We start from the raw sequence: 16,394 nt of genomic DNA on the forward strand, positions 1-16,394 counted from the left end.
TGCTCACAATGAATCACAAGACTGAAACCACGCAAATTGAAATAATTAATATAATGTGACAGCCAGGAAACGATCCCACGACCGGCAGAAGGAGGGCGAGGTCGGCCGTAGCTCATCGCGGCAAATGAAGTGCGCACGCATCTGCTTCCTGGGGCATGTGCTGTGGCGTAGAGAGGAGAGGAGAGAGAGCGACCGCAGCAGAGAGGGAAGAAATCCAGAGAATTCGGGAGGTGCCATCTTCTGGACATCCGTGGAAATTTGTAGCATCATACATTCTCGTAGCTATGGTTTGGTTATAAATTACGACACGCGAGTGAACTTGAGCAGTGTTGTTGTAGTCGTTGGACAGCAAGCCAGTCTTGTGTAGCAGTGAAGCCAGCTTCGAGACCGGAGTTCGACTTGAGTGTGTCCGCAGCTGTGTGAGCGTCCGAAGTCCTGAGTTTGAGTGCAGTGGATCGCAGTTGGGGGACCTGAGTTCGAAGTTCAGTGGACTGTCTCTGAAGGTCTGGGGTTCGAGATACTATGAACTCGAGCAACTGAGCTAGAAGAACTAGCCAAGGCAAACGAACTGTGAACTGAGATCTGACAGTTCTGTGTTGTAAATAGTGCTTTGTGAACATTAGTTAAGATTAACAGTACATTGTTGTTCTCAATAATCCAAGTAAATTGTCACTGTCGTCGGTGGAGTGCAATAACGAATACTGTGTTACTGTGTGGAGTGGGAATCCCATTGTTGACGGGAGTGTTTACATTCAATTATAGAAAGTGACTATTATTGAAACAATAAAATTACATTCTTTTTTTGTATTAAAAGTTACAATACTAACAATGCATCATAACATTTCATTGTTGCAGAATCAACAAATAACACCCCATACTCTTGGCAGATTATGACAATGACCTCAAACATTTTTTTCATTAACTGTGATCAAAACAACAAAGAGAAAAGCGAAATCATTACCGGTACATCTTAAATGCTGAGTATTAATTTGGCACCGACCATGTATTAAATTACACTAATCTTAGTTTCGTTTCATTTAATTTAAATTGTAATTTCGCATGATGTATTGACCAAGTAATAACACACACTAACAGAAAAGTACCAGCATGTGTCCTGGACTTCTACTGTGGGAACATACTGGCCTGATCAATGCGTTGTGCAGAAATACTAATAAAGTAACCATTTTTGTCTTGAATTTTTCAAGTATAGAAAATAAAATAAAATTTAATCAGTGAGATAAAAATAATAATTGGTATTGTTACCAGTATTTATAGTGTTGCTCTGGTCAAGAAAAATAGTTATATAAATAACTATTGGTATTATTGCATTGTTACACCTTAAATATTAATATCTAAGTAAACAGAACTATATCAGCTCAAAAATGTATATATCTTTTATAACACTGAATTTTGAGGCAAGAAGGTGTCATCCTCAATGTTATCTTTATAATGAGAAATAAAAGTAATCTTAACCCTTCCAATGAATTTTCATTTTCAGAGTCAGATATAATGTAATTTGGGTCGTCAGTACAGCTGCTCACTTCATCTGTTTCAATTAATTAATTTTTTGATGATGACTACGATGACATCAGTGAAATGAGCCTGGGGACCAAATGCCGAAAGTTACCTAGTGTTTTGCAAATCTGAGTTCCAGGTAGTAGCTCCCTGTAAAGCAGGTTTGAATAATTTCAAGGAAAAATTGTTCCGGGGCCGGGTATCGATCCCAGGACCCTTTGCTTAGCGCACAAATGCTCTCCCGACTGAGGTACCCTAGAAACTAAACACGACACCATCACAATTTTTCCTTTATATCCACACAACTCAAATCGGCTGACAAGATGCCAGAGCCCAACTTTGAGTACAGACAAATTCTGTGTGACTTAAATTGTGTCGTGTCTAGTTCCTGGGGTAGCTCAGTCGGGAGAGCATTCATGCGCTAAGTGAAGGGTCCCAGAATCGACACCCAGCCCTGGAATTTCCTTAAAATTATTCTTACCTAGTGTTTATTTGAAGGGTAGAGGAAAACCCAGAAAAGGCTTAAATCAGGTACCGGTAACATGTCCCAACTAGGATTCGAGCCCAGGTCCGCAAGTTTTGCAATTAGACATACTTACTGACCCCAAATAGTAGACCTTTCTGCTTCTAACCAAATTAAATAAAAATACATAGTCTTTGGTTTCATAAGCCATTTCTAATTTCGATGAACAATTTTAACTTTTTGACAAAATAATCCATATCAACGTTTGAACACATTGTTTATTTCATATTATCATCATCACTAACGCGCCTCTATCGTCTGCAGTAGTCTGCTAGTGTTACATAGGGCAAGCAATCACAAACCTCGCATCTATAATCTATCAAAAACATCAGCTTTGGGATATGATAAGTCTGACGAGCATCAACGAATTTAAAAATAACTCCAATGAATTAAAAGATGTACTCACATTTCATAAAATAAGAAAATAAAACAAGTTGTAGCAAGAGTAAGAATAAGTCATATAGTAATAGAATAACTTCACAGAACACACACAGTTCACTTTGCGAAGTTCGTGAAATTGAAACAAAGAAACAAATTAAAGAATTAAATTAACTCCGCACATATATAAAGAAGACTTCACCAAAATATTAACAAACCAAAAGTTCTGAAGAACACCAGCAGAAATATACAGAGAATCTTAATGAAAGAGTTTGTGTGCTTCAAAACAGTAACATATATCAAGAAGAAGTTTACTGGCATACCACTATACACATTTTGTCTTAAATCCCTTATGGGGCTAGGCACAGCTTACAGCAGTAAAATGTTTGGAAATATTCAACATTTTTTTTTCCTCCATTACTGTATCTTGTACAATAATGAAAATTGGTACATGTAAAACACTGTCCTTCTGCTATATGAAAAAAATATTTTTACCACTAAAAAAATTATTTATATATATATTTTTTTTTTTCAAAATTCATAATGGTGACAGTTCACTGTGCAGTGATGAAGCGTTCCCCTTCATAACTCATAAACGTGTTAACTCTTTCATGTTCTCTCTCTTTTTATTTTATTGCTGAAACTCATGTTTACAATATCATGCTCTTTCAACTACATTCCTTAATAAATAATTTTTTTTTATTTTGTGTTAGAAGAAAATACTGATATTTGACCAAAATGAATTTATTTTTTATCAGACAGTCTATCAAAGGTAGGGAAGTTATTTTGCATCATATTGTAGATATGACATGCATAAATACACATAACAAATTTCATCATAGAATGTTGATAGTTTTTGAGTTATGAGGGAAATGCTTCATTACTGCACAGTGAACTGCCAACATTTTGAACTTTGGGGGGGGGGGGGGGGGGGGAGAATTTTAAATCGTAAAAATGTTTTTTTCAAATAGCGGAAGGACAGTGTTTTACACTACCAATTTTCATTATTGTACAAGATACAGAAATGGAGGAAAAAAATGTTGAATATTTCCAAAAATTTACTGCTGTAAGCTGTAGGCCCTACCCAACGCCTTAAGACTAAAAATTAATTACATGATTATTAGTTGAACATGCACCTTTCTGGTCTTTTTTGCTGTCAAGCAAAGCAAGCTCCAAGGACTTGCGTGTATAGAAATTTGGTTAGAAGTAAAAATAATGTACACTAAGATTTACTACATTAAAAAATAGATACGATAAATTTATTGATGCCTATTTCATAAAAATCAACGTAGCAGAAAAAGAACACTGGTATGTACTCAGCACATCTTGAGTGACAAACTGAAAAACTTCGAAACTCATGGCTTTTGGTATGTACAAATATACAAAGAAGAGAAAAAAAACAGACTTATGGAAATTTGATACCTGAACATGAAATAAGTAAATTTTTCTTAACTAGAAGATATTCTAACAGTTTTCATGCAATATAACATACACTGCATACTTCTATATCCACTGCTATTACGTCATAATATTGGTAAGGCATTTTAAAATTGTTTGTACAAATAATACCCATATTAAAAAAATTGACATAACTTCTGCAAGTGTTTTTATTACATATATTGTTTCATGGAAACAAAGATATAATGTATCTTACAATTACTTCAGATAACTGATAACTCCAAATATATATTCTACATATTAACTCTCACTGAAATCTTCACATAAATTCTTTCAATTGTAAGAACTTAGGTAGCTAATACTATATATCCTTTCATTAAGAGATTGTCAAATAAGTTATGTCTAAAATATGTTTAAACATTATTCAACAAAACAATTATAATTTTAGATTTAATTTTTTTAATGTGTAGCAACAATGTAAGACACTGTAAAACATGAGCAATTGAGGAGTTTCTTCCCCAGATATAGTTCCAGTGTTAGAGTCAAAGTAACATTACTGATACATTGGCACTATTGTTAAATACTGTAAACACTAATTTGTGCATCTCTACTTATCATTTTTCAACTGTAATAGTAAGACTAAGATGTATCTGTATTTTCAATTTTTAAAAGTTTATAATCTAGAAATATACTTTAAAAGTCTACCCTGAATGTAATACTTTTGAACTTTCAACAACTGTTCTTCAAATACAAATGTCGTAACTATTCATTAGTAAGATCGAGATACTAGTGTTACCAGATACAGTATCTTTACACATTGGGCCTAGGGCAGCAAATCACAATGTATGGCAGTATCATATTTAGATTCAGTTTAGATAAATTTCATTATTTAAATCTAATGTGCAAAAAGCTGCTTTGAATCTCATCAGTTTTATTTCTTTCTAAGAATTTATATTGCGTGCAGATATCAATGCCCTGCTTGATGTGGTGTGATTTCGTTGGTAGGAAAAATGTTTTCTCAAATTAAAAAAAAAATTGTAGACTATGATAGTAATATAATTCCATGATTTCCCTTGTTCAAAGATATTTATGAATATTCTAAAATAAAAAATAAATAGTTAATCCATTTTTCTTATGTAGTCGGCCTGTTTAATATTATGTCATGAACTACATTTATGCAGCATTCATATAAGTGTGTACAATGACAGTCATCTTTCGAGAAATATTTTGCTGTTACTTTTCACATGCAAGCAGTCTTAGTTAAAATTACAGAGAAAAAAGTCTCTCTTCACTATATAATCCAGCAATAGTTATACAACTGCATATTAAACTATATGTCTCCTAACTATTACACGAATGATCTACAGTGACCTGAGGAAATTTCATTCAGCTGCGGCATTCTGAAGTTTTTTTTTCTGATTAAAATAATATTAAATGTCTTAAGTAGCTTTCAAGGCTTAGTATCTGTTCAAGAAGAGTAATTTAATGATTTCAGAACTGCAAAGCTGAGTGGGCTCAGCTTTGAATGAAGGTACGACTCAACTTAGTTTTGAGGGCTTGTCCACTACCTGGATACACTCCTAGATCATATATACCCAGATTGTTCGGCCTTATAGGCTTTGACGGTAACAACTTTTGTCAGGTTTACTATACTGCCGTCTAGTTTTTGCATATGGAGTCACGTCATAACTCCCATTTGAATTGCATTAGCGACTGTACTGCCATCTCATGTTTGTTTACGGTGGACAAGTGGCGATCCTGGCAGTTGTTCTCTTCGAAGTGCTACCGATTTTAACATAGAGATGAGCAATCTGTTATATATGTGATCTGGGATATACTGCAGCCTATCAATTTAACCGTTCTAGCATTAATATTTTCTGCTCATCAATGGAAAGAAAGAACTCGATAGCAGCCACTTCCCTGTGGTGAGTTATGGGTTGTTACAGTCTGTAAATATTGTTAAAAGTTCTGTTCAGTTATCTGGGTACTTAAGTAATATTAACATTTTTAAAGTAACAGAAAATTAAAAAAAAAATATTCGAATATTACAGTCTGTAGCAAGCAAAGACCTGCGAAGTTATTTAAATATAGATTTATGATAAAATTCTTAAACTTTAAAGCTAAAGCACCCCGGCTAGAAATTTTCGTACTAGCACCAAATTTGGTAGAGACAATAATTAACCCATAAGACAACTTTTCAGACCCCCACTGTTTTTAATTTCTTAAAAAAAATTTCGATACACCCTACTAGTCAACTTTGCGACAATAAATTTTAATTGTCAAAAGTACAACATTCCCCCATAAGGATATACATAAATATACTTGGACTTCTCCAGATGGATTGACACACAACCAAACAGATCACATCTTGATAGGATTTGAGGGAGATGGGATATGATGATAGAGAGTGGATTAATATTGCACAGGATAGGGACTGATGGTGGGCTTATGTGAGGGTGGCAATGAACCTGCGGGTTCCTTAAAAGCCATTTGTAAGTAAGTAAGTAAGTAAGTTACTTTGTCCAGTAGAGACCTTCGTTGTAGTCTTATGAGAAGTTTTCCTACAGAGACATTTGTAGTATCAATTGAGGTGTTAATCCACAGTGAGACATACCTACATTTATAAAGTGGGAAATTTGGAGAATTCTCATTACTATGGCTTAAGTTTATTTTACGTGCCAAAATATAGAATATGAAATTCTCGGCTTTACTTCCCCTCTGAAGAAATCCATTCTAAACATTTTTATCGTCTCTCAGAATGCTTGCCTTGGTTTCACACTGTGAACTTTATTTCTAACAGCCAACATAATAAACATTAGAGCATCGAGAATAGGTAACTAATTCAATAGTTTACACAATCATTTCACCCAAGTCGTATAATAAAATTAAATGTAACTGCATATAGTATATGGAAGCTGACTGAGCTCAATCATTAGAATTACAAAGGCATTGATTCGATCTTGGGTAAAGGCACAATATCTTCCACAACATTACTACTTCAAATAATGAGTGTCATTAAATTACATATTTTACCATCATGCATATTAGACAGCAATTCAAATAATTACTACTTTAAAATATTTGTCAAACTACTCATGATTGCATTCTTATAGATCACTTTCACTGCTGAAGTTCTTTACCTGCCTAATTCGTTATCTAAGTACTTACAACACATGATAACGATGAGGACTGGCACCCTCAACAGCTAACATATTTCCAGCTCCCACCAACTGTCTATCATAAATTTGCTGGTGCAGCAATTTAGATACTTAAAAAAACCTTGTGTACCAACCAGAATCAAGTGCAAGTAAATAAATGTATGGGTTACAAAAAGTAGTGAAGTGTATTTCATAACCTCTTCTACTCAAATCCCATCCCCACCTTCCCGTGGTGCAACCTGGTCTTTTTAACAAAGGAGGCCCTGGGGACCAAGTCACAGTGATATATCTTTTCCCCCAAAAATGGAGGAAATTTCATTTCAGCTTGCTCACCTGCCATGGCATGCATAAGCGTTCCCTAAGTGGTGAAAGGGGGATAAGGTCAGTAGAATTGTCTGACAATTCTCCTGACTAGATCATATAATAATAATAATAATAATAATAATAATAATAATAATAATAATAATAATAATAATAACCGTGGCGCTACAACCCACAAGGGGTCAAGACCGACCAGCCGGCTGCTGGCCTCAGTCACATGCCAAAGCAGAGGTGGATGATCATCCAACCTGAATGGAGGTATCGTGTGGTTAGCACGATGATCTCCCCAACCATTATAGCTGGTTTGCGTAACCAGAGTTTGCTACCTATCGTAGTTCCCCAAGTGCATTACGATGCTGGGTGGGCACTGGTCCCATATACTGGCCGAAATTTCATGAGAAAATTTCTTCCCCCATGAGGACTCGAACCAGTGTGCATTCCGTAATGCGAGTCCTAGACAGGATGCCTTAAACCACGACATCACGGCGCGGGACCGACTACATCATATGGATCCACTAACCAATGGCAGTGAGATCCTTCAAACAGTTTGAGGGTTGCGTGTAAGTGATATAACTGCCATAACATTAAAATATGGTGCCTACCTTAAAATGGCAGGTTACACTTTTTGCTGTATCACTCTCTTATATTGGAGAGCAAGAAAGTTAATAGCTTTATTACCAAGAATTCAGCAATGGTTAACAACAACAAATCTATAATTTACTCTAAACAAAACATTTCTTGTGCAATAACTAAATTAAGAAAACCCTTAGAACCGATTCTGAGTAAATTACCATTTCGTTGGCAATTTTGGCATAAGGATTTCAAGCTCTCTCATGTTACTGGGGTACAATTTGTCATGGTTCATCTACATACTTCCTAGACGAAGTGACATATCTTCAGGGATGCTGAAAACTTATTTCAATAAAAAATCACGAAATCAATATTTACATCACTCTAATATTTCCTGTGTATTTTTTATTAAGAGAAATTAAAATGCCTCTGAGCCCCTCTGGTTTTCCATCAAATAGGCGTTAGTCATTCCTGCTTTTTCAGGGCTTAGAGTGGCTGTGGCAAGATGCTTGCTCCTCCTTGTATCGAGCTTAAAATTTCCGAGTTCTTTTTCTGCTGTATATGTACATGTCCCTGTAGCATAATTTATTGTCAGCACGTATTTAGCACGGCTTTTTCTTTGTGACTGCTCATCATACTTGTATAGCATATTGTACTCTACTATACATCCACAAAAGAATTATAAAGATGACAATTTCAATTATTATTAAAAAGTCTAGCTCAGTGGTTTCCAACCTTCTGAGTGCCATGGATCCCTTAAAGCTTATATTTCATTTTGGCGGACCCCCTAATTTTTTGCATAATTTAGACCTATAAACAAATTCGCTAAATAAATATTTACATGATATATTGAATTAATCATCTGTAATAAGTAGGTAGCGATATTAGGCTAAATTTTAATTTTAGCTTCTTAATATAACTTAAAAAAAGTTATTTTACGTACTATCATGTCTTTGCTGTGGAAAATGAAATCAGATTTTTAGCCTAACAATAATGTTTCCATTTGAATTGTTGATGTTGCCTTGCAGCTCTTATTTTTGCGAGGTCTGACTAGATCTGACTAGAGTCGCAAATCTGGTTCAGCATTGTTTATTCTGTTTGTTCTTCAAGAAGACTGGACCAGAAAATATACAATCATACATGTGCTGTACGTTGATGCAAATTACTTTAAGTGTTTTAGTTGCAATTTGGGAAACATTGGGATATGGGGTGTACATACAACGAAGTTTGCAACAGAATTGCAGGAAACACAATTCTAACATCTCCTTTTCCTCTTTTAGGGACAAACTATTTTTTGTCACCATAAAGGAAGAGGTTTTTCACTAAACTGTTTTTTCCATTGCAGAAATAAAAATAATCTCAAAATTTTTATGTTAATGAATCAACGTGTTTTTTAAATTTATAATGATATCGACAAGAGTGCATTATCATTTGTTACTAGAAGGCCACTGAGAGTAGGAAATGAATAGAATCACCGATTGACAACTCAGTGAGTCCACAAGTTTAATTGCTTTATCGTTGCTTCAATCTTATTCTGAACTGTAAACTCTCTTTAAGCTGGACTTTGAAGATTGGAATTTAGAGAATTATCAGACAGATAGGCTTGCAAGCCAGATAATTTCCTCAGGCAATCTCATTCCTGTTAAACTCTGTGTCTCAAAATTCTGAGATCAGCAAAAATATTCCAAAAAACTAAGAGAAATCAGAGAACATGATAAAGTTATACTTAATTAAAACACTGCTTGAAAACATACCTTGCTTCCGTGGACTCCTTCCAAATCACTTGAGGACCACCAGAAGTTCGCGGACTACAGGTTGGAAACCACTGGTCTAGATTTTTAAATTGCAAATTTCGACTGAATTTCCTCCATGGTATTTTTATGGATTATATAAAATTTCGGGATGACTAAAGCCCACCCAGTTCATTCCTGGAGTTGCCAATGTATGCAATAAGAAGTAGTGTTTATCAATTTCGCAATATGCATGATTATCATGTTTGCAAAATGAAGATATAAAGCAAATTCGTCAGTTGCTACACATATACATTAATGTGCAGATCCACATTTGTTTCTACAAGTTCAAAACATATAAAAGCTGCTAACTTCTTGTACATACTTTATATAATGCAGCATAGGTGCTAAAATGTGTGTTGGCAAATGTGCTCACAGAATGGTGTTTTACATTACTTCATTTAGAATAGATGCATGGTTTACTTTTATCATCCTTCAAAGTAATGCTTACAGATACTCTTCTTCGTGACTATGGAGCCAGAATGAAGCATACATAAAAATTTGTAAAATTCTTTATATATTCGTATATACCATAGAGAAATTTAGCAGCTGTTACTGTTATTAAATACTGTGCAAGCAACAATAGATCTTCCTCTGAAGTTCTTAAAATGTAGTTTCATTCCATTTCGTAGCTTTCTGAGTCACTAAGCTCCCATACCTAGAAGAAAAAGATAATTGTCATAGAAAAATCTCGTTAAAGGGAATTTACGTGTTTGCAGTCTGGGAAAAAGTAATAGTAGTAGTTTTGGTGGTGGTAGTTGTGATATGAAGTTTACAGGAATTTCTGTAACTGCTGAACACGACATTATATTCTAATATCTTGCAATTTCATGATTTTGTAACATTATTTTCTCATAAATTAATACAATAGAGTCTTAGCTTGAATAACTTTAACTATTTAGGCTGCAGTGTGGGACATGAAACAGACTTAGATGTAAACAAAAAAGAAATTCAAACACTTCTGTGGAACAATACAACGCACATTAATGGGGAAATACCAGAAAGAAACAACGCTAAAGTTTTATAAAGTGGCAGCTGTGCTGATTCTAGTTCATGGTTCAGAATGCTGGACAATAAAACAGGACAGGAGGGAAGACTACATGGGGTGGAGATGCGATTTTTTAGATCAGTGCCAGATTACAAACTGATGGACCATAAACGATAAAAAAGAAAATATAAGGAGAAGAACTACAAATAATAGGAATTAATTAATTCAAATGTATCGACAGAAATGGTTTGAACACATACAAAAAATGACAGTAACAAGATTTCCAAAATGGACATTGAACTACAAACCAAACCATAAACAAAGACAATGATGTCCCTCAAAACATTGGAGTGATAACCCTTTGACTAATCTGGTAACTGGAACAGGCCACTAAACCTGCCCCTAATCCATGATGTAGATGTTGATGACAACGACGACGATGATGATGAGGCTTAGTTACATACTTGAGCTATAGCACTAAATTTTACACATTCAAATTTCTTTAATTTACTTCTGAGATTAAATTAATTAAAATGATTATTTTAAATTAAAAAGACTTGAATATCAAATAAGAGTTACTGTATTTACTAGCATAAAACGCAGTTTCTTTTTCAAATTTTTAGAACAAGAATTCAGGGTAGATATTTTATGCGAGAAAGAAAGTTTAGGGAAAAAAATCAAAGCTACCAGACATTCTACACCGTAATTTCAAGGAAAAATTGTTCTGGGGCAGGTATCGATCCCGGGACCCTTCGCTTAGCGTGTGAACGCTTTACGACTGAGCTACCCCAGGAACTATACACGACACCGTCACAATTTTTCCTTTATATCCACACAACTCAAATGAGCTGACAAGACGCCAGAACTCAACTATGAGTGCAGACAAATGCTGTGTGACTTAAATTGTGACTTTATGTTAACGTCGATACCCGGCCTCGGAACAATTTTTCCTTGAAATTATTCAAACCTGCTTTACAGGGAGCTACTACCTGAAAGCCAGATTTGCATAATTCTCACCATAATCTGGGCTGATTTCGACGTTTGAGTAACATTGAAAAGTATTGATAGTACAGCAACTTTCAGGTCTCCAATCGATATACAATATAACAAACAATAGCTAGCAGCTGTACATATAGCTAAGCAGTTACAAATAACGGAAAGTGCAAAATGAAGCAAAACTGTTACCAATAATGCAACATGCCTAACATACGAAATGAAGCAAAACTATATTTATACAGCATAACCTAAAATAAATTAACTCATTATTGTCTAAACATTTTTTAATTAAATGTATGAAGTGCATCGAATATTACGATTTTATATGATCTAAGATATTTGAGGCTTTGTAAAACTAAAGGAGCTATGTGCCAAAATGTTAAAAAATATGTGTACATGAGCTATGTACGAGCGCCAATGCATAACTAAAGAAGTTATGTGTATAACTTGGTCCTAGCAGTCCAAAAGACACTAAGAGATCGCACTTGTACATTTAAATTCTATAACATGAAACAGTTTTTATTGATTTTCTCAAAAACCCAATTTTGACACTTAGCTCCTTTGACTTTACAAGATCTCATTTTTTGGAGATGAGATGCTACATTATGAGACCCCCCTTTTTTTTTAATTTTCCTGGGAAAATTGGATGGAAATATTCAGCACATCACCGCCAATTGGTAGCAAAGCCAAATTATATTTTTGGTCCAGGGAAAACACTCGTACTTTCTACGAGTGTTTTTGTAAAATACTAGTATTTTCCTTGGAACAAAAGTACAATATGGCGTTGATGTGCTAAACATTTATATCAATTGGGGTGCTTACATTATGTAGTGATGTCAATTATGCGAGTAAATATGGTATTTATGCAATTTGTATGTAAAGTGGATTTTTTTTTGCACAAGTGGAAGGATTCTCAGCCACCAGCGTAAAGAAGTCCGTGCCACAAACAAGATGTATACACAGCTTGGCAAAATTTAATGTATCACCATAAAAAGTACTCATATTCCAGAAGAAAAACATTATTTTACTGTCATAATAAAAATATATCATTGTCTTTACAAAGGCAAACATGTGATGAAGTAACTTTATTTCACAGTGTGCAAAAAATCCCTACTTTTCATATGAAAAATTGAAAATCCCTACTTTTTGTTATGGTAGTAAATAGAGACTACACTGAATTCCTTCGAATGAAGTTGACGCATACACAACAAACACTAGAGAGAACTATTTTCATCAAAGCATAACATTCATGTACATTGTAATTCTTGTTCTAACATTCCTTTTAAACTATACAGGCACTGAGATTCAACGAGATAATGACTTTTTTGTTGGCTATTTTACGACACTTTATCAACTGCTATGGTTATCTAGCATATGAGTGAGATGAAGGTGATAATGCTAGCGAGATGAGTCCAGGGTCTAGCGCCAAAAGTTACCCAGCATTTGCTCGTAATGAGTTGAGGGAAAACCTCAGAAAAACCTCAACCAGGTAACTTGTCCTGATCAGGATTTGAATCCAGACCTGCTAGTTTCACGATCAGACGTGCTAACCGTTACTCCACAGTGGTGGAAGTGACATAACGACATTGGAGCAACAGTAGAAAAAGAATGACACGGAAGCCTTATTAGGAAAAAATTCATATCACATATACTTTTTCCTCCATAATTACATACAAATGAATCTACGATGACTGGACAGAATTCAGGTAAATATATTTAGAGAGTCATTGTACACATAAAAAATTCCTAGAATCAGTATATTCAAATGTACTGTACCTCTGCATTTTCTGTTTCTTTATGCAACTGTGTAAGTCCCGTTATATCCTCTAAGTAATCAGGGGTATTAAATGCTTGCAACAGAAACTCAAATCCGCGAGTCTCATATTCATGAAGCACCTGTGGAGCAAAAACAAATGTATTTTTATTAGATATGTAACTGAAGTTACAATTAGATGTATGGATTATTAGGAAAAACCTCAAGAAAACATGATAAATACAATGTATAAGTAATAAGAATGTCATAAAGGAAAATAACCTGAAAATTATTTTTGAAAATATGAGCTAAGTAATTTACAGTTAAATTGAATTATATAGATTTTCGATATTAAGACCATGTTATGGAAAAAAGATATATGCCCGTTATTTGGTAATTCCTCAAGACTTGTGACAGTAAAGGCATCAGGTGTTATTATGCCAAGTTACAATTAGGCAATTAACATTTTACAAGGACAGATTATCCTTGCCATATGAAGGGTACACGGAAAAAACGATCAAGGTCCATAACAAATCGAAATTGAGTTAATAATGCTATCTTATAGTGGAAAAGAAGTACTATCATGTGGTCTAGCTAGTAATAAGAAATCATCGTTCTTGACATTCCACTACGTCAATTTCTATTAAATACACACATAACAAAGTATTAAGTGCTTAAACTTTGAAATTCGTTTTTCTCGAAACTTTCTAAAATGGACCTTGATCGTTATTCCCGTATACCCTTCATATGACATACTCTTCCACCATTTGAATCATACAGAGATATAATAGTTTAATTCTGTTAGATGTAATAAAGATAATTTTAGATTACTTTATTTATCCTATCACGATAATCCTTTATTTAGGCACTTTATTTTTATTGTTTTAAGAGAATTTTTTCTTTATTGGTTCATATTACTTACTTTGTAATATGTTTTCTGCTTATTTGTTGTAATTCGATTTTTTATTAATACAATTGTGATACCTGTACTGCAGAAAAGTACAATTTTTTTTTTTCACTTCACGCAAAAAGAAAGGAAGCTGTTCAGTAATCTTTATATGAAACAATGAGTCAAAGTCAGGACAGGAGAAAAAATGTCAGACGGAAGTGAAATAGGGAACGGAGTAAGACAAGGATGCCCTTTATCACTACCCTGTTCAACATCTACTAGAAGGATTTAGTGAAGAATTGTTTTCAGAACATGGGAGGAGTGATAGTAGGAGAAAGAAGAATAAAGTGCATCAGATTTGCTGATGATATGGCGTTGTTAACAGAAGAGGAGATGATACCAAGGGATATGCTATTGAAGCTAAATGACAACTGTGAGTAGTATGGAATGAAGATAAATGCCAACAAGACGAAGACCATGGTCATAGAAAAAAAAGTAAAGATGGTAAACTTGAGAATTCTAAATGAGGCAGTAGAGCAAGTGGACAGCTTCAAATACATGGGGTGTACTATAAGCAGTAACATGAGCTGCTGCCTAGAAGTCAAAAGGAGAATAGCAATGGCAAAGGAAGATTTTAATAGAAAAAGGAGCATCTTCTGCGGACTCTGGAGAAAGAACTAAGGAAGAGACTAGTGAAGTGCTTTGTGTTGAGTGTAGCATTGTATGGGACAGAAACATGGACATTACGACGAAGTGAAGAGAAGTGAATAGAAGCATTTGAAATGTTGATTTGGAGAAGGATGGAGTGTGTGAAATGGACAGACAGCATAAGAAACGAAGCTGTGTTGGAAAGAGTGGATGAAGAGAGAATGATGCTGAAACTAATCAGAAAGAGGAAAAGAAATTGGCTGGGTCACTGGTTGAAGGATGCACTGGAAGGAGAAGACTTCGAAGCAGAAGATATCAGATGATAGACAAAATTAAGATATAGGGATCATTATGTGGAGACAAAGAGGAAGGCAGAAAATAGGAAAGACTGTAGAATGCTGGGTTTGCAGGAAAGACCTGTCCTTGGGCAGAACACTATGAATGAATGAATGAATGAATGAATGAATGAATGAATGAATGAATGAATGAATGAATGAATGAATGAATGAATGAATGAATGAACAAAAAAAGAATGGTTTTTACCATGCCATCTGTGGATGGCAATTTATATTACACTGTCGAGCAGGAAACGCCAATGTACTTTAAAACTTCTGTAAAAATTTACTTGAATTTTTTTAAAAATATATTGCAGAAATCAAATGAAATGGCATGGATTGCATATCTCTAAAACCTATTCGTTTCAGAGAAATGAAAATTATAACTTAAATCTTGAACTTTCTCAGACAAAATTTTTGAATTTGAACACTTTGCATGAATTACTTTGAAAAGATAACATCATCTCACATCATGGTGAGTATAACGTAGATCAGCCTTCTATGGCATATTCTGGGCAATGACTCTGTCGGTAAATTGGCTTCATATAGGTGAATAACGAACAGTCAAGTACACGCCATTAGCAAAAAAAATATATAAAGAAAAATTTATATCTTGATGAAGCAGTGGTAGGAATTTTCCTGTATAGCCAAAGTTTTAGAATGGCCCTGGAATCTACTTAGCCTTCTGTCAAATTAAGTAATAAATCTTTTCTAGGAGTAAAAGGCAGTAGGAGAGTGGTGCTGACCACACCACTTCATTCTAGTGTTGAGGCCGCAAAAGCACAGAGCTCTATCTCCAAACTGTCCTGCCCCACGCACCTTCATGGTGTGTAAAGGAGATATATTTTTATTTTTATTTAATGATGAAACTCATATTAAGAACTCAAATCTAAATTAAGACATTTAGGTTTAGTAATACATATAAATTTAACAGTAGTAATCATACCTTATCTGAACAAGCAATACATCGAGAAAACATGTGACTAGCTGGTAGTACTTGTTGGAATTGCGCAAGAAAACCACGAATCGAATGAGGTACCAAACCAAGAGGACTTCCTTCGTCACTAGCTTCACTAAAAGGCTCTTCTACACAGTTAGCAGGTGCATAACCCCTGTAAGAGGGAGAAACAAA

The 16,394-nt window shown here is 34.6% G+C and overlaps 1 protein-coding gene across 2 annotated transcripts in view; it reads right to left on the minus strand.

The window, feature by feature from the left end:
* Nucleotides 1-4,005: 4,005 nt before the first annotated feature.
* The window catches only part of Atg7 (Autophagy-related 7), a 32,990-nt gene continuing 20,601 nt past the window's right edge, over nucleotides 4,006-16,394 (minus strand). For both annotated transcript variants that reach the window (XM_069818494.1, XM_069818497.1), the window contains 3 exons: nucleotides 16,209-16,374; nucleotides 13,414-13,533; nucleotides 4,006-10,311 (listed from right to left, as the gene is read on the minus strand). In XM_069818494.1, coding sequence (XP_069674595.1) covers nucleotides 10,270-10,311; nucleotides 13,414-13,533; nucleotides 16,209-16,374 — 328 coding nt within the window. In that variant the 3' untranslated portion in view covers nucleotides 4,006-10,269. The remainder of the gene's footprint in view (nucleotides 10,312-13,413; nucleotides 13,534-16,208; nucleotides 16,375-16,394) is intronic.

Source organism: Periplaneta americana, chromosome 2, assembly GCF_040183065.1.
Source record: "Periplaneta americana isolate PAMFEO1 chromosome 2, P.americana_PAMFEO1_priV1, whole genome shotgun sequence".
Classification (NCBI taxonomy): domain Eukaryota; kingdom Metazoa; phylum Arthropoda; class Insecta; order Blattodea; family Blattidae; genus Periplaneta; species Periplaneta americana.